This window comes from Hibiscus syriacus, unplaced genomic scaffold (assembly GCF_006381635.1).
Source record: "Hibiscus syriacus cultivar Baekdansim isolate YM2019G1 unplaced genomic scaffold, ASM638163v2 tig00110407_pilon, whole genome shotgun sequence".
NCBI lineage: Eukaryota > Viridiplantae > Streptophyta > Magnoliopsida > Malvales > Malvaceae > Hibiscus > Hibiscus syriacus.
The window spans coordinates 268,304-292,909 of record NW_024062725.1 but is presented as its reverse complement, the minus strand read 5'-3'; the positions used below and the strand labels follow the sequence as shown (position 1 = coordinate 292,909).

Genomic DNA, 24,606 nt, shown 5'->3' with positions numbered 1-24,606 from the left:
AACAGTGAGCGGTTAGAAGTGAAGTGAGATGTTGGATTTGGGTGGGGTTGGACAGTTTGGTCTCAATCTCGACCTTGTATTGTATTATTATGGTCTATCATTATATTAGTGTGGCGTTTGAGGATAACTTTTTAATATATACATATATATATAATTTTTATTTTAAAAATTAAACATTATTTTTATATTGATTGGTTGTTGTATGATTATGAGAATAATATAAAGAAAACTCAGTAATTTTCAAGAGAGTCAACCATCTTATGATCCGATGATTTCTTTTACTTGGTAATTTTTTTCTTTTATTTGTTTATGTAACATGGTTTAGAGTAGACCGAGGACCACGATTTGAATGATGGAACAATCAAAAGCGCCGAAGGACCGAATTCCCAGTTTCTCACATGAGAAATTGTAATACATATATATATATATATATTCAGCGCATCATTTCATTAGTTTTCTATATGATCAATTTATTACTTCAAAAAAATATTTTAAAATATATATGAATATTCAATGATTAAAAGAAGAAAAAAAAAGTGAATCTACTGATTGAAATCAGAATAGATATGATATAAAAAGCTCCTGATATAATATTTCCACATATAACTATATTTAGTCAGGAAGAAGAACCGAGTCCTCCAAGTGTCCAATTTTTTTTTCTTTTTTGAGATTGAAAAACAATCGCATCATCCAAAGCCATAAATTCCCATGAAAACTATAAAATTGAACGCTTGAGTCATGAGATTGTGATGGTTCAACGAATCAAAGAGAAAAAGGTTCCAATACATTTTTTCTTCAAATAATTCACATTCAACAATCAATGGAGATAAGGTTCTGAGAGAAGGTTCTTGGGTGACGGTGTTCACAAAAGGGTTCATTCGGACCCAGACAAGAGAGAAGACAGAGGCCAACAACACTGACCATAGAACAACGATGGTTGGGGTTCTGTTCTGACGTCAGACCTTTGAGGGAAGGATAGAGATGGAGGATGACCCAGAAGGAGAAGAAGACTTTGCCAAAAAAAATGGACCCCAAGCGTCGTACCCTTTGTTGAGTGCATCGGGGAATCCAACAACCACACCAACCATGTTGACGACGAGAAGTGTTGTTGGTGGAATCAAAAGTGTTGTTTATTTCACTATGTACAGCTCTCCAAACTTTGCGTCTTCAGCTGCTTAGGCTGTGACTGTGAAATTGGCGTCAATCCCCGTCAGCATCTTATGAAATCCTTGAGCTGAAACGCCTCCGATCACCCAAAACTGCTCATTACGCCACAAGTCCTCTATGCTCACAACGCTCCATCGGAGCTCCAGCACGGCTGTCACGATAATGGAAAGGAAAAGATCCAGAAACAGAACGCTTGCCAGGTTTGAGAGCTAGTGATCATCAATGTGATGCAATGTAAGCTTGGGATACTGGAATTACCCGCATTTAAGTTAAAAAACAAATTTCCCAGTGAGAAGGAAGATTGCTGGCAATGAACAGTAAGCAACGTGAGGAAGAGATGTAAATGGATAAACAATAGTTGATATATGCCAGTCTTTTAAAGCCATTTCAGTCTACCGCCTCCAAAGCCATACCATAGGGGGCCATGCCTGCTAAGGAAAATTTCCACAGATCCAAGAGCCCGTCGAAGAACTTGGTGCAACCGATCAGATAGATTAATTCATGGGTGCAGATCCTTTGAATGCAAGCCTCAAGGGCATGCAGTAAATAGATCTCCATCCTCGACAGTGCATTTTGAAACCAGTTAAGATATCCTCAATAACTGAACCATATATCCATCCGATCTGAGAACAAAATTAGCAAATCTTAAATCTGTCAATACAAGGATGAAACAGGTTTGGATTGGACACGTTTGACGTGCAAGAAATCAAGAGTGTTGGTAGCATTTTCAATCTCATACCAACCTCTTTGCCCCATTCAGTCTTCTCCTTATAGCCATAGCTGATGACATGAATTGCTTCTTTAATTACGGTGGAAGGGTTGGCAGATTCAGCCGCTCCTCCATTCTCCATTACTGTAGATTCAATGAAGACAGAAGATAAGCCGAAAGTTTTCTCAAAGCTCATCTGGGAGATCAGCATTGGTCTTTCATGTTCATCATAATCTGCGGAAACAAGAGCAGATATATGTCATCAGTTCAAGTGCTTCACAAAGAACCGGTCTAGCTTAATTTGCCTCAAGTGTTTTGACTTACTTTCAATCTCCCTAAGGTCGAAGATGGCAGCATCAAGTTCTTCCCGTTTTGCATCTCGATAAAGCTCTGATGGATCTTTAGGAGCCTTCTTGGCCGGGCAGCAACATGAGCAGCAACCACACCATGAGCATGATGAGAAAGTGGACTTGGAAAAACTGGGCATTGAAGGTGGTCCATATCCATAAAGTGCTTGCCTATTGAAAACACGACATGTTCCCACATAAACTGGCCCTTGGGTTCCTTCTAGACCTTTCATGTTAACCTGAAGTTGAAATTCAGAACAATTTTCAATACTGAAAATCATGTGTATGTAATAATGTGATCGCAACATAAAACTGTTGAAATAAAGGACGTAAATCAAGAAGAAAATCAATTTAGCTTGAATCTTACATCGAAGAAAACTGTATTGCGATTGGCATATCGATCACTCCTATCTATGCCATCAAATCTTTGAGGAAACTGCACATAGCATACATCTTGTCCAACTTGAGGATCCATCAAGAAGCACATTGCCTCCCAAACAGCCTTACTATTGTTAACAGAGAGGTCACAATCAAGATTGAGGATGAAGGGAACATTTGTTAGAACTACAACCACCCTAACCTGTAGGAAACCATTTCAATGTTAGTTACTGTTGAAAAACAAAATGTGAATTACGATGGATTTAATACTTATTTTACATTCAAAATCCTTTTAAATATTGTAAATTAAAATAATATTATTTAATTTGAATAATCAAAGGAGGAAATATATGTTTAATATTTAAATTTAAAAGATATTATTATATGTTTAAATTTAGTTATTAAAAGAGTTTTGGTTGGAGTAAAATTCTCAGATTTAATATTTTTAAATTTAAAAGATATTATTATTTGTTTAAATTTAGATATTAAAAGAGTTTTAGTTGGAGCAAAACTTTCTCGAAATTTCCCTATAAATACTGAGCAATCCTCTCAGTTTTTAATATCTCAGAATTCAATTAGTTTTCTTCTCTTGAAAATATTTTCTCTCCTTCTTATAAAATATTTATTTTCTCCCTTAGTTTTTCTAGTGATAGTCGAAGGTAAAGAAAAGTCGTGATTTCTACTGTTGTGCTACTATAATTGATCATCAAGTTTTTGTATCCTGGGAGACAGACGACTAAAATATCTCGAGCATCAATGAGTAGCCAAAAATCTGTCTTAAGGAAACTGTGTAGCGACATATCTCAATTGATTTCGATCACAAGATCAAATATAAAAGACTATTTTTATTTCTTTTTTTTAAATCTCTTTGTTTAAAAAGAATTTGATTTCTTTCTTTTACTTTTTCTCAAGTTCTATTTTTGTTTCGGATTGTTATTAAAGTATAACAATCTTAAGAAAGATACCTCATCTTCTACCTTTCTTGATCCGAGATAATTCAGAATTGTGGAAAAAAATGAGATAGTAAACAAAATTGTTTCAGGATTTATTATGCTGTCTTAACGGGTTTACTAGAATCTCAAGTGGACAAATATGTTTAACATAAATTTTCGTGAAAATAACTGCAATTATTGGTTTTGTTTCAGAATTTTGATTTTATCTGATAACAAAATCGAAAATAAATGAGAATTGATTTTCTATTTATTGGAATTTTTGATTTCATATTTGAAATCAATTGGGATTTTAATGCTGTCGCGTAACAGAATTATTAGATTCTAACAATAGAAATCGTTGGAAAGTAACAACTCTGTTACTAATTTGTTTCATAATTTTAGTTCATGACTAAATTCTATTGATTGAATAAATCAAAATTTAATTTTGGCTTATTGTTGGAATTATTAATTTTGCATTAGACGAAATAATGCGTAATCTCAGTGATTTATTTAATTTGTGATTTGGAACGTTGGTTCCTATTCGAACCTTGAATTAAATTCAACGGTGTTGATGGTTGTAAGCCACAACGAGAAACTTATAAATTCTATGCATATAATTTCAAGATATAAAAAACATCTGATGTTGTTTTATTTGGTCATGTTGAATTTGATCAAATAACAGATGATTCTTTTATCATTAGAGAGGATGAGATAAATAGTGTTACCATATTAAAATGTGTAAGCTTTAATCATGACATTTTTAATATAGTATATTAAATATGAAATGAATAAAGAATATCGTTTGATATTTATAATTATTATAAGCTATTATAATAATTGTGGCTTGTGTTTGGAAACACAAGACTATTAATTTCTTTTGAGAAATTTTATAGATACAAATAGATTCAGAGTTTAATCAAATGCTATTGAATACTGGATTATCAAAGTTAAAGGATTATTTTTTTTATTTCTGGTTATTAATCAGAATACGGTTGCCTTGATATATCTGTTTTAGAAGATATAGCATTGGAAAAAGAGAAATAAATTGTTGAATTTATTTCACCTTAGAATCTTGCGTTGATTCTAACTTTGAAAAGGAAATAAAACGTGAAATTTATTTTCTTGGAAATCTTGATCGAATTCATCTTGTAGAAGAAAATAAATTGTTAAATTTATATTCATAGAATCTTGTATGATTCTATTTTGTAAAAGAAATTAAATCATTGAATTTATCTCTTGAAAATCAAGTATGATTCCCTTCTTGTAAAAAGAAATAAATTGTTGAATTTATTTCTTGAAAGTCTCGAATCAAAGCTTGGAAAATATGGTTTTCTAAGATGTAAACACATTCTCAAAGTCTTATATGATGCATTTTATGAAGTGTACAATGTTTAAAATGGCTAAAGAATCATGTATGATATTGAACCGTAACTACAAAACGGAAGATGCTGGTCCTAATGAATTATTAGTGATCAAGTTCTTAAAATTCGTAATAATGGCACAAACGAGGGAGAATAAGTATTTTATTATCTACAGTTAAGATAAAAAAAAGTATTGATGTGTGTATTTGCTAAAAGAACGAAAGTGATGTTATAGAGAAATTTGTTTTCTATTAACATGAAATTGAAAACTAACTTAATAAATAGATTAAGATGGTAATAAGTGATTGTGATAGTGAATATATTGAACCATTTGGTGAATTTTGTTCACGAAATGGTATTATTCACAAAGTAACACCACCATACTCTCTTCGATCAATTGGAGTAGTCGAGTGAAAAAATCAAACTCTGAAAGAAATGATTAATGACTTGTTAGGCGGTTCTGGGTTATCACAGAACATGTGGGGGGGGGGGAAGTTGCCCTTTCAGCTAATTACTTTTTATATAAGGTACCCCGAAAGTAAAAAGACAAGACACCATATGAATTATAGAAAGGTCGAAAACCTTCCTACAAACATTTGAAAATGTGGGGGTGTCTTGCCAAGGTAATGACCCTATTACCGAAGCAAATGAAAATAGGTCCTAAAACCGTGGATTGTATTATCATAGGCTATGCAGAACATAGCAATGCATATCAATTTCTTTTGTATGAATCAAATAATCTTGAGATTCACAAGAATACGATAATGGAATCAAAGAATGCATCATTCTTTGAAAATATTTTTCCTTATAAATCTATTGAGGTTGATCAAAGTTCATAAAATGAACCTCATAGACTAATAATGAAGATAATCCAGATGATCAACAATAGGCTGAAACTGAGATAGAGATAAGAAAGAGTAAACGGCCAAAGGTTGGAAAATCCTTTGGGCTAGACTTCTTAATGTTTATGATGGAGGTTGAACCTCAAACGTATAGTGAAGCCATACGATCCTCTAAAGGCACCTTATGGAAGGAAGCCATTAAGACCGAAATATATTCTATCATTTAGAACCATTTGTGGGAATTAGTGGATCTCCCTCTGGGGATTAAACCATTAAATTCTAAATGGATTTTCAAATGAAAAATGAAAGCAGATGGAACAATTGACAAGCACAAGGTTGATTGGGAAACAAAGGATACTGTTAAAAATGAAGACATTGACTACTTTGATACATATTCTCTTGTATCAAGGATAACATCCATAAGAATGATACTCGCAATTGCCGTTTTGTGAAATCTAGAAGTACATCAAATTGATGTTAAAACAACTTTCCTAAATGGGGACCTTGATAAAGAAATTTACATGGAACAACCTGAGAGTCATGTAGTTCTAGGCCAAGAAAGGAAAGTCTGTAGGTTGGTGACATCTTTGTATGGACTTAAACAAGCACCAAAACATTGGTATGAGAAGTTCAATAGTGTTTTGATGACAAACAACTTCATGATAAATGAGTATGACAAATGTGTATATGCCAAAACTACAAACATAGGATAAGTTATTATATGCTTGTATGTTGATGACATACTCATTGTTGGGAGTAACAATGAAATGATTAAACGTACCAAAGACATGTCAAATTCGAGATTTGATGTAACATCCTCAATATCGGGTTAGTGACCAAATAGTGAGATTTTAAATTTCAGTGAAAAAATTAGATAAATTCATAAATTCAAGGATTTAATTGAAATATTTGGTGTAGGATGAATTAGAAAATGACAGAAGAAGAAATGGGTAAAGGAGTCATTGAACAAGGAAAATAATTAAATAATAATAATTGGGTATTTTAATACCCATGTGGAGCATGTGTAGGAAACAAATTATTGAGTTAATCGATCCATGGAATTGGCCAAGAGGGGGGTGAATTGGCAATTAAAATTTTGGTGGAAGCTATTGCAGAAAATTGAAAGAAATTGCACAGCGATTTAGAGTGGTTCGACTTTCTCAACCAAAGTCTACGTCCACTACCTTAGCTATCCACACTAAGGATTTTCCAACAAATTCACTAATTTGTTCTTTCTTTTGAGGCCAAAGAGATAACCTTACAACTCCCTCAAGAATATACCCCAATTCTTGAGAACACTCTTTCTCAAAGAGAAGATTACAAATTTGCAAACTTACAAGGAAATCCTTACAAGGTAGATTGTTTGCACAATTCTATAACAAAGAAAAGAACACTAAAAATGAATACAATTGAGTACAAGTAGTCTTCTTGAAAGCAAAATGAATATTGAATGAAAAATAGGCTTGAAATGCTCAAAATTGAGGTTTGATGCTTTCTCTTTGATTCTCTCTTGATTCTAGTTGCTTGTTGTTTCTTGTTTTTGGTCAATTGCTTCTAAGTTTGTTTAAATACACCTTCAAATGATTTTGAACGTTGGGGATGATTAGTGGAGTCAATAGAGCCGTTTTAGTGTGAAATCAATTAATAAAACAACTTGGAGCGTGGGGGGTGAATCGGTACCCCTCATGGGGAATCGGTTCCCTAAGTGTAAAATTCAAATATTTCGACCGTTAAACAGGGGGGAATCGGTTCCCTCCGAGCATTATGTTTTTCTCGGAGCCAAACCATTCAGGGGGGAATCGGTTCCCTCTGAGCAATCTGGAATTTCTGGCTTTGAAATGGTTCGAAATATTTTGTAAAATTGTTTTGAAATTATTTTAAGTTTAAAACTTAATTTTACACTTGAGTAAGGATTAAAAATGACATTTGAAAGATTTGGAGTAATATTTTGATATTCAAATAATTATATCGAACATACTTAGAAAATCTTAAAATTCATTTATCTTAATTTGTTATATCGAAATATCAAAATGTTTTCAACAATCTCCCCCTTTTTGATATAACAAAACATTTTAGTAATTTTAAGATTTTGAAATCAAGTTTTGAAATTACCCCCCTTACTCTAACACTTCTCCCCTTTAAAACACTTTAACATTTCTCCCCCTTTTTGTTAAATCAAAAAGACTTTTTTTAAAAAAAATCTTAAACAAGGTTTTGAAATCATTTAGCCAATTGATTTTAAATATATGTAGCTTAAGCTGCTAAGATCACAATCAAGAGAAACGTTAGCCATTAGTTTCATAATCAATATTCATAAACAATATGACATGGCAAAATTGGTCATATATCTAATTGATGTAAATGATGCAATAATGAATAAATTTAACCAAACTAAATATATAGAAATATAAGTTCAAACATCCATAATCCATAAACCAAATTCAAACATCCAACAATTAAAGTAAAAACAATCCAAAAGTATTCAAAATGTTTCAAACAATAAGTTTTAAGTTTTGATCCAAGAAAGCTAAGCAAGAAACAAGGCCTAATCGTCTATCGGTGCATCAGGAGGAGATAGATGTGACCAAATATTGGTCACATCACGTGAAAGTGCATCGGCCCTTTCATCCAATGAATCGAAACAACGATTCATCATTTCAATGGTAGCGGTCAGATTTGAATCGATAGATGCAATCCTCAAATCAATGTTCTCCATGAATGATCGGAAGTATGGAGGCACTTGATCTTCTTGATGTACTTGTTCCTCGTGCTGCTCCGACTCATCGTTGGAGTCGACTTCTTCCGGAGGATGTTCACCGGTACGAACCCAAAGACCAGTTTCTTCATTGATCTTCCATCCTGATTTAGTTAAAGAGAATAGATTGATATGGTTTTTGAGGGGAAAGGAAGCATCAAGACCAACTCTAAGCCCAGCCTTCTTAAACAGATTACTAAGAATACAACTGTAAACTAAAGAAGAACATAATTTTTTATTGGAAACAAGATTTACGGTTTCGACAAGTTCAGAAAAGATAATCCGTGGAAGGCTGATTTTGAGATTATTTTGGACACAATGTAGCCAAAATAAATCTAAGGCTCGAAGAGTAGAGTAACGGCCTCCAGATTGTCGAAACCACCAAGAGATCATAAGGTGAAGAAAATGGTCGTGAAGATCTAAAACACTCGCACTATCCCTTCGTTTATATTGAGATCCTACCGTTAGTTTTTCATTATCTAACCCGTCATTATCTAATCCTAATATGGTGGCAATGTATTCCGAGTCAAGATGAAGGAATCATCCTAGAAGATAGGATCATATCCCTATGGTTAAGGTTTTATCTCGGTTTTTAATGCAAACGACATTAGAGTATAAGATACGAACAAGTTAATGGTAGACAATTGGTTCAAGCTCGAAGAGTTTGTCAAATTTCCACTCTTGAAGAGTAGGAAGATGACGAAAATTTATGTCTAACATGGCTTGAAGAGAATACGTTCTTCTTGGATTTTGTAGGACTCAAAGTATTGACAAAACCTAAAGTAGAGATTTTGTTTTCGACAGGGTTCATTAAAACAAGAATTGTGAATGGTCATGTTTGGATCATCGGGATTAAGATTAGGAATTTGTTGGACGGGTGGAGGATTTGGAGGTGAGTTTGGAGGTTAGCTAGAACGACTAGAGGAAGCTCTAGAACGTTTATGAGACAGAATTTAAGATAATCGGAATGGAAAGAATAACCTGCAATTTTAAAACACATGTATGCAAAATAATCAATCCCAAAACTCAATTGAGTCCTCAATATTTCAAGGTTCTCTATACCAATCCTAATGGGCAAAGTTTTTGAAAACTATTGAAAAATAAGGTTTTGAGAATCAATATACATATAGTTTTCATAATAACAACATAATTAAATCAAAACACAACAATTTGAAAATATAATTTTTTTTCGAAAATTTCAAAGAATTTTGGAAAATTCTTTTGTTTTTTATGAAATTAGTTGTAAACTCTAGTTTCTAATCACTAAATAATCAATGCCCGATCTAAAGTTCAACCTAGAACTAATTAAAAATAGTTCTAAAATCAAAAATTGATGAAATAGAAGTTCTAGAAAAGTACCTTGAAGAATTTCAGATTTGAGTGAGATTATATGAAGTTTGCACGATTTTGATGATTCCAACAGGTTTAGGAGATGATATTTGAAGAGAATTCCGATTAAAAATATTGTTTTGATGAAATATGGAGATAGGGAGAGAGTAGAGGAGAACGGCGTGAAGAGAGAAGAAGAGAGGGTTTTAGTTTAATGGGTATTCTGCTCATGTTAAAAACAGAACCCCAGGGGGGTATCGATTCTCCTACAGGGGGAATTGGTTCCCCTTCAAAGGGGGAATCGGTTCCCCTTCAGGGGGTATCGATTCCCTCTGCACCAAAACTGATAAAATTGATTTTAAACACTCAAAATGCTAAATTAATTTTCTCTAGTGGTATTGGCAACTCATATATTGAAAATTAATCATGTTCAATCCATCAAATTAATCTTTAAATTATATTTGAACATAAAGTTAATTTTCACCAAGAATCATAAACTCCCCCTAACTAAAAGCAATGAATGCAATCAAAAATTACTATTATAAGCATTTTTCATTTATTCTTAAAAGTGCTAAATTATTTTAAGCACTAAGTGAAGATAGGTTATTTAAACCTAATTCTCTCCTAAGTGTCCAAAATCTTTCCTTGTCTAAAGGCATTATTTTAAGCACTAAGTGAAGATAGGTTATTTAAACCTAATTCTCTCCTAAGTGTCCAAAATCTTTCCTTGTCTAAAGGCTTTGAAAAAATATCCGCTAATTGATGCAAAGTATCAACAAATTCTAGAACTACATCTTCTTTAGTGACATGGTCTCTAATGAAGTGATGTCTTATTTTAATGTGCTTAGTTCTAGAGTGTTGGATGGGATTTTTAGTGAGACAAATAGCACTAGTATTGTCACACTTGATAGGAATGGTACCTACTTCAATTCCATAATCAAAAAGTTGTTGTTTCATCCATAAAACTTGTGCACAACAACTACCAGCTGAAATGTATTCGGCTTCAGTGGTAGATAATGCAACACAATTTTGTTTCTTTGAAAACCAAGAAATAAGCATATTTCCAAAGAATTGGCAAGTACCAGAGGTGCTTTTCCTATCTAATTTGCATCCTCCATAATCCGCATCAGAAAAGGCATGCAAGCTAAAGCTAGAGTCTCTAGGATACCAAAGTCCTAAACTAGGAGTGTCCTTAAGGTATCTAAAGATTCTCTTAACAGCTAGTAAATGTGATTCCTTAGGGCATGATTGAAATTTAGCACATAAGCAAACACTAAACATAATGTCTGATCTACTTGCAGTTAGATAGAGCAAAAAGCCAATCATTGACCTATATAATTTAACATCCATAGATTTACCTCATTCATCCAAGTCAAGCTTTGTAGAAGAGCTCATTGGAGTGTCATGAGGTTTCCCATTTTCCAGTCTAAACTTTTTGAGCATATCTTTGACATATTTAGCTTGATTGATGAAGATGCCATCTTTTCTTTGCTTGATTTGGAGTCCCAAGAAAAATGAGAGATCCCCATCATGCTCATCTCGAAATTACTTTGTATTAGCTTAGAAAATTCTTGGCAAAGAACATCATTAGTAGAACCAAATATTATATCATCAACATAAATTTGAACTACTAATAAATCTTTACCTTTATGCTTTAAAAAAATGTAGTGTCAACCTTCCCTTTTGAAAAACCTTTTTCAATTAAAAAGTTTGACAATCTTTCGTACCAAGCTCTATGAGCTTGTTTTAAACCATAAAGTGCTTTTGTCAATTTAAGAACGTGATCCGAAAATTTTGAATCTTCAAAACCTGGAGGTTGTTCCACATACACTTCTTCTTTAATAAAACCATTTAAAAATGCACTTTTAACATCCATTTAATATAATTTAAATTCATGAAAACATGCAAATGCTAATAACATTCTAATTGCTTCCATCCTAGCTACGGGAGCGTATGTTTCATCATAGTCTATGCCCTCTTCTTGAGTATACCCTTTAGCAACAAGTCTAGCCTTGTTTCTCACTATATTACCATTCTCATCAAGCTTATTCCTAAATACCCATCTAGTACCTACAGTAGATTTATTACTAGGCCTTTCAACTAATGTCCATACTTTACTTCTCTCAAATTGATTAAACTCTTCTTGCATAGCCATAATCCAATGTTCATCATTTAATGCTTCTTTAATATTCTTAGGCTCTATGCATGAGATAAATGCAACATAATTACAAATATTTCTAAGAGAAGATCGAGTTGTTACCCCTTTGGATGGATCACCTATAATTTCACCATCCTTGACATAGTTGTACTCTCTTGAGTAAGATACTTCCCTTTCTTCAATGGTTGGATTCTCGAGAGGATCATGAGTTTCCTCATCTTTCGTTTCTTTCTTTGATGATGGTTCTCCAACGTCATATCTAACGTCATTTGTATTTATAATACCTACATCATCATTCAAACAAGAATCCTTCCTCGGAAGGAGATTATCTTCGAAAATAACATGTATAGAATCTTCAACAACTAAAGTTCTTTTATTAAATACTCGATAAGCTTTAGAATTTAAGGAATAACCCAGAAAAACTCCTTCATCACTTTTAGCATCAAATTTGTCAAGGTTTTCTTTACCGTTGTTTAAAACAAAACATTTGCATCCAAAAGGATGAAAATAGCTAATGTTAGGCTTTTTATTTTTGATAATTTCATATGGAGTTTTCTTTAAAATTGGCCTAATCATTACTCGATTTACAACATAACAAGCGGTATTTGTGGCTTCCGCCCAAAAATATTTTGGCAAATTATTTTCATAAAGCATGGTTCTAGTCATTTCTTCTAAAGTTCGATTTTTCCTCTCAACGACTCCATTTTGTTGAAGGGTTCTAGGTGCTGAAAAATTATGGCTAATACCATTAGAATTACAAAATTCAGTAAATCCAAGATTTTCAAATTCAGTGTCATGATCACTCCTAATACTAGTTATATAGTAACCTTTTTCGTTTTGGATTATTTTTGAAAATATGATGAAATGTTCTAATGTTTCATCTTTAGTACTTAAAAATAGAACCCAAGTATATCTAGAATAGTCATCTACTAAGACAAATGCATATTGTTTTCCACCCAAGCTAGTAGTCCTAGTTGGCCCAAAAAGATCTATATGGATCAATTGTAATACTCTACTAGTTGATACGTCATTAATGGATTTAAAAGAAACTCGCTTTTGTTTTCCTTTAGCACAAGCATCACATATTTTATCATTATCAAATTTCAGTTTAGGCAACCCTCTTACTAAGTCTCCTTGAATTAACCGTTGCAAAACACTCATACTAGCATGTCCTAGTCTCCTATGCCATAACCAACTATCATGTTCATCCTTAGCAACTAGGCATAAATTAGTTATATCTATGGAATCTAAATGCACCATGTATATGTTTCCTATTCTATGACCAACAAGCATAATCTGATTAGATGCAATGTCAATAACTTTACAACCATTAGTTTCAAACATGACATTGAATCCTTTATCACAAAATTGACTAATGCTCAAAACATTATGCTTTAATCCATTCACATATAAAACATTCTTAATTTGTATAGAAGAGGTATTACATGTAGTGCCTATACCTTCAATGTGACCTTTTGAGTTATCACCAAAAGTCACTTCTCCTCATTTTTGGCGTTAAGCTCAATGAACCGGCTTTTTTCCCCGATCATGTGTCTCGAGCATCCACTATCAATGTACCATGAGTTTGAATTTGTTTCCCGTGCCTTGTAGCAATGCTCATTTTCCTACAAACATAGATTAATTTCTAATTTTTGGTACCCAAATTCTTTTGGGTCCATATTCATTAGTTTCCAAAATCTTAGTCCCCTTAGGTATCCATTTATGTAGGATATACTTATCTTTAGTAGTAATGAGCTCTTTAGGAACCCATATACTTCTAACGATTTTTCCATTAGAGGTTATTCGGGGACCTCTATGATTGTAGTTTTTAAAACCTTTTCTAACAAAGTTGGATTTTGAATTTTATCCTTTTTCAAAACATTTTGTTCTAACTTTATCAAAAGAAGCTTTAAGATCATCAATTTTCTTTTGATGATCGTCGTTGACTTTTGAAAGTAAATTTTGCAAATTCGAATTTTTCTTTTCAAACTCTTCTAGTTTAATTCGCAAATCTTTGATTTTACTTTCAAGATCATTGTTGGTTTTGGATATGAGTTTATTTTCATTTTTCAATTTTGAAATATCATTTTTATATTTTAAAAACAATTTCTCATAATCCGAAGCCAACCCATTATATTCCTCTAATAGCTCATCATAAGATAAATCATCAAAATCAGATGAGTTAGAGGTTATCTTAGAATCTTCTCTGAATACCATTAAGCACAAGTTTGCTACTTCTTGTTCCTCTTCATCAGAACTTTCTTCATCGCTCCATGTAGCCACATGAGCCTAGTGCTTATTCTTTGATTGACCCTTTCTCTTTAATTGTGGGCAATCATATTTAACATGCCCCAGCTTTTTACATTCATAGCAAATGATCGAGTCCTTCTCTTTTGGTTCATTTTTTAAACCTTCATTTCATTTGAATTTTCTTCCTCGGTAAGGTCTCATCATTTTTTTGAACTGTTTGGCAAATAATACCATTTCCTCGTCATCGTCATCTTCATCCGAATCACTCTCATATTTTTTGGATTTGAGAGCAACTCCAATGTTTTTCTTCTTCTCTTTCTCCTTTGGTGTCTCGTCAATTTTATCGAGGTCCACCTCATCTTCAAGCATCATTTCATGAGTGAGGAGAGAACCGATTAGCTCTTCAAGAGTTAAGGATTTTAGGTTCTTAGCCTCGATGATTACCGTCTTCTTGGATTGCCACGATTTTGGAAGTGAGTAAACTAACTTCCTCACAAGCTTTTCATTTGAAATGATCTCTCCATATGATTTGAGACCATTGACAATCGTTGAGAATCTATCCGTCATAGCTTTGATATCTTCATTTGGTTTCATCCTGAAATTTTCATAGCTCTGTGTTAGAAGACTAATTTTTGATTCTTTTACCTCGTCGGTGCCTTCATGAGTGACTTGTAATTTATCCCATATTTCTTTGGCGGTTGTACAAGATGAAAATCTTCTATATTCATCTGGTTCAAGAGCACAAAATATAATATGGATGACTTTGGAGTTGAGCTGGAACATTGTTGTCTCTCATTCGCTCCATAATCTTGGATGAGTGAGAGGCTTGATATATCCGTCTTCTACAATATTCCATGCTCCTATGTCACTTGCTTGAATGAAATAAATCATCCTATTCTTCTAATAGGCATAGTTAGCACCATTGAAGAAAGGAGGCTTGTTGACGGGCATCGAATCGAGACCGGAGTCGAAGTTTGAAGTGGAGGCCATTGATGACTTGATAATCGATGTAACTCTTCCAGAATTGACTCAAGAGGCGATTAAACCTTCAAATGAATTAGGATCTGATGCCAATTGTTGATTTAATCGATCGATGGAATCGGCCAAGAGGGGGTGAATTGGCAATTAAAATTTTTGTGGAAGCTTTTGCAGAAAATTGAAAGAAATTGCACAGCGATTTAGAGTGGTTCGACTTTCTCAACCAAAGTCTACATCCACTACCTTAACTATCCACACTAAGGATTTTCCAACAAATTCACTAATTTGTTCTTTCTTTTGAGGACAAAGAGATAACCTTACAACTCCCTCAAGAATATACCTCAATTCTTGAGAACACTCTTTCTCAAAGACAAGATTACAAATTTGCAAACTTACAAGGAAATCCTCATAAGGTAGATTGTTTGCAAAATTCTAGAACAAAGAAAAGAACACTAAAAAATGAATACAATTGAGTACAAGTAGTGTTCTTGAAAGCAAAAAATGAATATTGAATGAAAAATAGGCTTGAAATGCTCAAACTTGAGGCTTGATGCTTTCTCTTTTATTCTCTCTTGATTCTAGTTGCTTGTTATTTCTTGTTTTTGATCAATGGCTTCTAAGCTTGTTTAAATACACCTTCAAATGATTCTGAACATTAGGGATGATTAGTGGAGTCAATAGAGCTGTTTTAGTGTGAAATCAATTAATAAAATAGCTTGGAGCGTGGGGGGAATCAGTACACCCTCATGGGGAATCGGTTCCCTAAGTGTAAAATTCAAATATTTCGACCGTTAAACAAGGGGAATCGGTTCCCTCCAAGCATTCTATTTTTCTCGGAGCCAAACCATTCAGGGGGAATCGGTACCCCCTTTGGGGGAAATCGGTTCCCTCTGAGCAATCTGGAATTTTTGGCTTTGAAATGGTTCGAAATATTTTTGTAAAATTGTTTTGAAATTATTTTAAGTTTAAAACTTAATTTTACACTTGAGTAAGGATTAAAAATGACAATTGAAAGATTTGGAGTAATATTTTGATATTCGAATAATTATATCGAATATACTTAGAAAATCTTTTGGAAAATCTTAAATTTCATTTATCTTAATTTGTTATATCGAAATATCAAAATATTTTCAACACAAATGTTTCCAGATAACTCTTCTTTCTTCATCTTCTTCTTCTCCAATGTGAAGCACCCAAGCCAATGTGAGTTTGATTTCTTTTGGGTTAATCCTTAAGATTAAAGTATGGTTTTGATTAAGGAAGACTTAAGAAACATGATGTAGATGAAAAATGTCATACAAACTCAAAGATTTGTAAGTTATGAAGGATTAAAGATAAGAAGTGGATAAGTGGAATTTTGAATAAGGATGTATAAATGAATTTAAAAGTTGAATTTGGCTTGTCATAGGTGTGAATAAGAAGTTATAAGTGTTAAAAATAAATTTAGATTACATGGAAAATTTAGTAAGATTCTTAATTTTAAGAATCTGAATGAAATATGGGAGATTCTAAAGTGTTGGAATGATATAAATTAGTTAAAGTTGTTATAGATGAGTTTAGTAGCATAATAAGGGTTATATACATGAAAATTTGGTGAAGTGTAGATGATTTTTGGGTGAAATCAATATATTCTGGACAGGTGTATCGGTACACTATGAATAGGTACCGATGCACTAAGACCAAATTTTGAAGAACAAATTTAAGGTGCATCGATACATTCAGGGGTGTATCGATACACACAGGCATACATCGATACATGGAAATTTCGAAGTTATTTTGGGTACCGATGCACCCATAGTGCATCAATACCCCTTAAAGGAAAAAAATGAATATGGGTCTATTAAATTCGTTGAAGTTATTAGTATCAAATTACAAGGTGTAGATATATGATAACTGTCTTAAAATGTATATTTATGTAGATTCTGAACCTAAAGCAATTCCGGAGCATTTGAGAAGTAAGATTGATCGATGGAAAGGCATGGAAATATATGTGAGTGTATATGCATAGCATGAATATAGTAGTATATTCAGTTCTAGACTTGTGATAAGTCTAGATGTAATATCTTGATACATGATTACATTCCATATTATGATACATGACATGAATTTATATTATATGCATTATGTAACAATGTTCTAAATGAATATGTATGAAAAGTTTACATGAGCCATGTGATAAGGTAAGAATTTATATGTCTACGAGATATAAACTATGTGAATTATGAAAGCCCATGTTATGTAGATGAGAACTATAGGTATAGTTGGCATGACAAGAGTAGAGGGTTACGTGGTCTTTTGGGATATTCTACGTGGTCATTCGAGACATATATGTATTCTTTGGAACATGTATGAGGTCTTTTGAGACACCTACTTGATCCTTGGTATATGTATATGATTCTTAAGGAATTTTTATGTGGTCCTTATGGACAAATCTTATATGACACTACGGTGTATTTCTACGCGGTCATTCGGGATAAATTCTACATGGCACTTCGGTGCAATTTATACGAGCTGTGATGACAACATAGTGCACAACCTCACAGTACTCACATACCTCAGGTTCTCATTATTGTGTCATGTACTAGTCAACTTATTAATACGAATTCATGATGGTTAATTTGATGAGATTATTGGTAATATACATTGTTATGCAGCTTACATGGATTGCATATATGCTTTCATTACAATTTATCTTATTATAGCATCATAATTATATTTCATTGTTATTATTATTATGCCTCACTAAGTCGATGACTTAGCGTGTGAGTGTTTCACACATAGGATTATAGAAGATAGACAAGCAAATTTAGACAGCTGGGACAACATTACTTCTACAACTACCAGATCAGAAGAAACTTAAATAGTATGCATTATTATGTGATAAATATATTGGCATGTAAACAAAGTCGTTAAATTAAGTATACATGCTCTGATTGAGTTTGGTAATGTTTTAAACGTATTTATGTAAATGGTAACTTTATAGTGATGAAAGCTTAAATTTTTATGAGTTTTATATAAGTTGAGCTGAAGTTACTGTAGAAGTGCATCGGTACACTGTAGAAGTGCATCGGTACACTGTAGCAGTGCATCGATACACAATTTATATTCGATGTTTTTGTGCATCGGTACACTGTAGCAATGCATCGGTACACTGTAGCAATGCATCGATACACTATATCACTGTTCATTACTGTTTACAGTACTATTTGCATAGTACGGTACTATTCATATAATATAATACTATTCATAAAAATAGTTTTCCTTAAAATTGTTATAACAAAACATAATTCAATAGTATATTATTGTATTTTCTTAATATAAGTCCAAATATTATGTTATTTTATAAGAATATTGTTTTAAAAAGTCAATGTGACGTCTCAGACTCGTATCCAGGTCAGGTACGGGTTGGGGGTGTTACATTTGATATGAAAGACATGGATTGGCCGATACGATTTTGGGAATCCAAACTAAAAGGTCATCTGAATGCCTTATTCTAACACAGTCACACTATATGGACAAGTTCCTTAAAAATTTTAACAATGATGATTCTGGTATAGGCATAACTTCAATAGACTCTTGTTCACATTTGTCTAAAAATCAAGGTGAAAGTGTTCACCAGGTGGAATATGCAAGGGTCATAGGCAGCTTAATGTATCTCATGAGTTGTACGAGATCATGCATCACTTTTACTGTGAGCAATCTATGTGAAAATCACTAGAAATTGATAAAAAGAATACTGAGATATCTTAGATATACTTGAGATTATGGGTTACATTATTCCAGAGATCTTGCAGTTTTGAAGGATACTTTGATGCTAGTTGGATATCTGATATTCATGATATCAAAGGTACAACTGGATATGTATTCAATTTAGGAGGAGGAGTTATGTCTTGGAAATCCTTGAGACAAACGATTAAACTAGATCCACAATGGAATCTGAGTTTATAACTCTAGATAAATCTAGAGAAGAAACAGATTGACTTCAGAACTTTCTTGAGAATATTCCAGAATGGGCGAAACTTGTGCCCACAATATGTATATACTGTGACAACCAAGCAACAATTGCTAGAGCACATAATTTTATGTATAATGGTAAATCGAGACATATGCGTCGTCGACACAATACCATTAAGCAACTGATCTCAAATGGAGTTATCGCTATTGATTATGTAAAATCAAAAGATAACATCGTGGATCTGCTGACCAAAGGATTAAATCGAGATCAATTTGAGAAAATATCTAAAGGAATGAGATTAAAGGCCATGAAAATTAAAGGTGTTATGTGAAGGAAAACCCTACCTTGTTGACTGTAGATTCCAAGATCTAAGTTCTAAGGGACAACCTAAATGCATAACTCGTGTACGGCCACTGTGGGGGTTTCTTATCCCAAGTTCATTCCTATGATGTAAAGAGTGATCAAAGTGGTATAGGCTAAGATAAGAATTTAATGACCATTGTTTGTTGCGGTGAGCCGAGCAAAATAAGTTACCTATATGATAGTGAAGTGGGACCGCTTCAAGGAGACTATCGTGCATAGTTCTCTCAAACTCTTGCAGAACCAGGCGATGTCTATGGCTTTAGGGACATACCCGTCAGAATTATATTCTTGTAAGAGGGGTAGTTGTGTGAAGTATGTCATTGTTTACACAAACGACATAATAGTGCAAGGACATCTCGTCTAATATTTAACCAGTAAAATAAATATACTATCACAAAGGAAGGTTCAAAGGAGAACACCTACCTATCCTATGCAACTATCGATCGTAAAGGCTATCACCATATCGAGTCAAAATGTTTTTGATTAAATCATCAATTTCATTCATGTGGGGGATTATTGAAAAAAAATGGTGAATTACATCGATAAATTTAATATTTATATTAAATTCAAAGTCCTTTTAAATATTGCAAGTTAAAATAATATTTATTTAATTTGAATAATAAAAGGAGGAAATATTTGTTTAATATTTAAATTTAAAAGATATTATTATCTATTTAAATTTAAATATTAAAAGAGTTTTGGTTTGAGTAAAACTCTTAGGTTTAATATTTAAAATTTAAAAGATATCATTATCCATTTAAATTTAGATATTAAAAGAGTTTTAGTTAGAGTAAAACTCTCTTGAAATTCCCTTATAAAAACTGAGAAATCATCTCAGTTTTCCATATCTCAGAATTCAAGAAGTTTTCTTCTCTTGAAAATATTTTCTCTCATTTTTTTGGTGATAATCTAAGGCAAGGAAAGTTCATGATCTCTATTGTTGTGTTATTGTAGTTAATCATCAAATTATTGTATTTTAGGAGACAGACGACCAAAAGATCTCGAGCAGTAAGGAGTGGCAAAAATTATGTCTTAAGGAAACTGTGTAATGAGATGCCTCAATTGATTTTGATCACAAGATCAAATATAAAAGAATATTTTTTTTTCTTTTCGTAATTCTCTTTTAAAATAAAGAATTTGATTTCTTTCTTTTACTTTTTTTCAGGTTCCATTTTTTGTGTGATTGTTATTAAGGATAACCGTTGCAAAAAAAATTTTAAATTGTCCTTATGAAGCTGGTTTTGTGCTACCAATTACCTACCAAAGCATGTTCAGCACTAGCTTTTGTGTGGTGTTGGTATCCGGGTCGCTTCTCTCTATAGACATAAACCAGTCAAGGAAGTTCATTTTATTCGATGTCACGGGCACCGCTATATCGAAAGAAATACTGAATCATGCCAGGGTGATCACGCGTGATATTTCCAGGCCAAGGAGTTTCATCTTGCATTGTCCATCCTTCTTCAGGTGTTTTGTGAGCTTTTACAACTAAAGCATTAATTCGAATTTTGAACTCTTCATAATCTCTCTGAACCGAATTGAAATGAAATTATTAGTTGTTGATGAGAGATATGCATATGAATGTTCGGGAAATGTAGCTAAAGAAAGCTTGAAGTGCTTACTTTCATCGCTCTACGTTTTTTCACAAATGAGGGCTGCACTTTATCCTTCAAGTAATCAATCTTCTGTGAGAAGTAAAATTCAGGTGCCCTTGGTTCAATGGATATTTTTTTTGCAAAATGGAACCTACTTTCTTGCAAACTCAACAATTTCTACATGGGATTCAAATGTCAGCATGAAAGCACCATCATTAATACATAGAAGACACCTTACCGGGTAGTCCACGACAGGGATGGAAGGAACAATGTTGACAGTGGATTAATGGAGGTTCTTTCAATGGATCCACCGTACTTGCAAAGAAATCCACAACAGCAAGTTCAGAGGGTTCACCTTCTCTTTCGTATCTGCCATGGTATTCATAGAAAACATCCATCTCAGACACATCATATTCACAGATTAAAGCACGACTAAAAGTTCTGATTCATGGAATTGCACCTTGCGGATAGTTTGTCAATGTATGTATCCCTGTTAACAGGATACCACTTAGGGAACTGATCCAACACCCAGGAAAAAGCAAACCAGATTTCGCATATGACTGAAGTGAGCCACAGACCAAAGACACTGTCAACGGGATTTGTTTCTCGGTAATGGAAGAATAGACCCAAAATGATCAACCGTATAATGATCACAGTTTTGTACGGTGCAAATCTGCCTTTTGAAATTGGATATACGGTCGAGAGGGGTTGGGAAGCATCAGGTGCCCTACAAAAGCAAATATTACATACCAATATACTTAAACGTCACGTCCATTAAGATCTAAGCAGATCAATTTGGCATGAGGATGATAAAATACATGTATATGGATAAAGCATGCTCAGAAATATGTTATAAACAACTGAAATTCAGGTAAGGAACTCACGATTTATCTTCCATCTATTGCTCAGGTGGAACTTGATCCTCTCTTTCAGCCTTTGGTTCAGTCTTTTTTTCTTCTTATTTTCTTTCTAACTTTCCACCCTGTTCTTCCAAATCGGGTTCCCATTTTCTTTGGTCATTTCTTCATTAAAACAAAAGATTATACACTAGTATTAGAATTGGATTAAACTTTTATTTAAGGGAACAATCATTATGGAAGAAAATAATATTACATACCACTATCGAGCGTGGACACACCGTTGATATGTCTTGCATGAACACCAACATCCTGTAATAAACCACCACGAAAAATGACTCAGTCCAACCTCAAACGTTACTAATTTTTGGGATCATTAGTTTATTTTTCCACCTAGTATATATATATTTTCACCGAAAATACTTTTAAATGCGCAAAACATATCCGAGACTTTTTGAGTGTGCTGCCATTGTAGACGGATCACCGAATGCCTTTTCGACAACATCCAGCAAGTTCTCTAAGGAGTTTATATCAATGAGTTCAAAATATTTAACTCATAAAATCACATTGATAACAGTCATAATAACGGAAACGAAAGAAGCATACCATCGTATGGATTAGCACAACGCAAACAAACTTTTCGGGCTTCCTTAAGCTCATACTCGAAACACGTTTTGCAATGAGAAAATTGCAATCATGGCAAGGCACGAAGGCTTCTCCATCAGGTGTGGCAAACAGGAACCCCAGGTTCTATCATCTCAAAAAACAAAAAGAAAAAGAAGATAGCTATCATCTCTTCTTTCCTCGACAAACCCAGTGCTACCATACTCCAGCCAAGGGTCCTCTCTCTATTACTGGTCAATCCTTTGTATTCGTTTTTATGAGGGGAAAACCATCACAAGCTTGGCCAGGTTGCGAATTTGCTAGGAGGGATGAAGATGATTATTCTGTAATGGTGAAGAAAGGTTGGTGCGAGCCTGAAGGGTGGGTTGTTGGTGTCCACAGAGAAAAAGACATGTCAAGCGATGTCCAACTTATTGTTCGAGGTATAAGATAGAACATCCGGCTTTGGGTTGAAATCCAACCGAATCTTTTGATTAACTGAATCCATTGCTTTCATAGGCCTAACAGCCCCCTCTCCAACTATTTTCCATGCGTAATTTAATTAACATGTTAAATATATATAATCTATGGAGAACAACAGCATCATTACCTTAGAGAGAACAAGTTTATCTAAAATAAAACGATTAAGAGTTATGCTTTGACACACACAAATTGTAAGGTTTTTGGATTATCTTCTTCTCATATGTCAATTTAAACGATATGAAGCTTTCAAGTTTGAGAAGCGTGTACTTTAGAAACATGGTAAATAAATAATAAAATGCACTGCACACAACATAACTAAAATGTAAATACAAGACGCAAATTAATTGCTATTCCATCTCAGTTTTATTTACAAAAAACCAAAGAAAGTCGATGGCAAAAATACAGTATCGAGTAATTAAAACCAGCAGGGGGGGGGGGGAGGAAAGCAATAAGAAAACCCCCCAAAACCTTGAAATGGTGAATTATCATCATTTGATTGTAGAGGCAACAGTATGAGCCCACCACCTAAGGCTGTCCTTCATGTCGATCTCATTATCCACATCAGGCACTCTCCAATTCATCAAAGGGTTTTCCTTTCTTCTTCTTCTTCCTCTTCTAGTTTCTGCAGCCTCCCATGCTTCTGATAGGTAAGGTCTTGAAACTTCAGCCCTATCATCACCACCGCCTTCTTTGATCTCTTCGTTCCCATCTACTTTCTTTCCCAATCTCTGCAAGCCAGGGATTATCTCCACCAACCTTGAATCCTTATTATCTTCCTCCGAGAAAACAAATCCCAGATCTATGAACCCTTTTAGCTCCTCGAATTCCAAGTCCGACAGGCTCTTACTCGAACCCTTTTTCCTCATTCTACCAAACATCCTTACTACCCCCTTCTTTCTGGGTTCCTGGACACTGCTCCAGTTGTCTTGCACTTCTTCTTCCGTAACTTCTTTGCCGGATATGATTTTGTGGAGCTTTGGCGAGTGGAGAGCTGAGTCGGGTGAGAAAGAACCGGTACCCATGGAGCTTGTTCTGATTAAGCTCATCTGGTCACTCATGGATCTCGTATGGAGAGTTGTGCGTGCCAACTCGGGTTTTGATGAGTTTTCTTCAACTCGGGGATCTGGATTTGGTTCAGAGCTCGTAGATGTTGATGGCAACTCAAATAAACAGTAAAGATATTACTACAAGAAATCTGAATTTTGTTAGGCTATGAATTAATTAACAACTTAATCCTTTATATAATATATTGTAAGGCCGCACTAATACCTTAACGCCGTTCAAAAATGACACAAACATTTCAACAGGAGAAACGAAGACACGTTTTCCATAGGGTATTATAGTAATAAGAATATAAAATATTAAAAAACAGATAATTTAATCATGTTTTACTTTTATGGACAAAATGACCGAGTAAATGGAGTAAATGATAAGAATTTTTTTAATATAATCTATTTTAGGGATTGTTTTCTCCTCGGATGAATTATATAATATTAATTTAAAGACGTTAGGTATTTAACGTGTCTTTAAATTAAATATGAAGATTC

The 24,606-nt window shown here is 33.6% G+C and overlaps 1 protein-coding gene and 1 pseudogene across 1 annotated transcript; both read right to left on the bottom strand.

Moving 5' to 3' along the window:
- Positions 1-516: 516 nt before the first annotated feature.
- Positions 517-24,269, bottom strand: LOC120123972. Its single transcript, XM_039142751.1, has 3 exons — positions 23,513-24,269; positions 7,399-7,404; positions 517-556 (listed from the first exon to the last, which is right to left on the bottom strand). The coding sequence occupies exon 1, from the start codon at positions 24,115-24,117 to the stop codon at positions 23,548-23,550; it is 570 nt and encodes a 189-aa protein (XP_038998682.1). The 5' UTR covers positions 24,118-24,269; the 3' UTR covers positions 517-556; positions 7,399-7,404; positions 23,513-23,547.
- LOC120123971 lies at positions 811-22,730 on the bottom strand (annotated as a pseudogene).
- Positions 24,270-24,606: the final 337 nt, after the last annotated feature.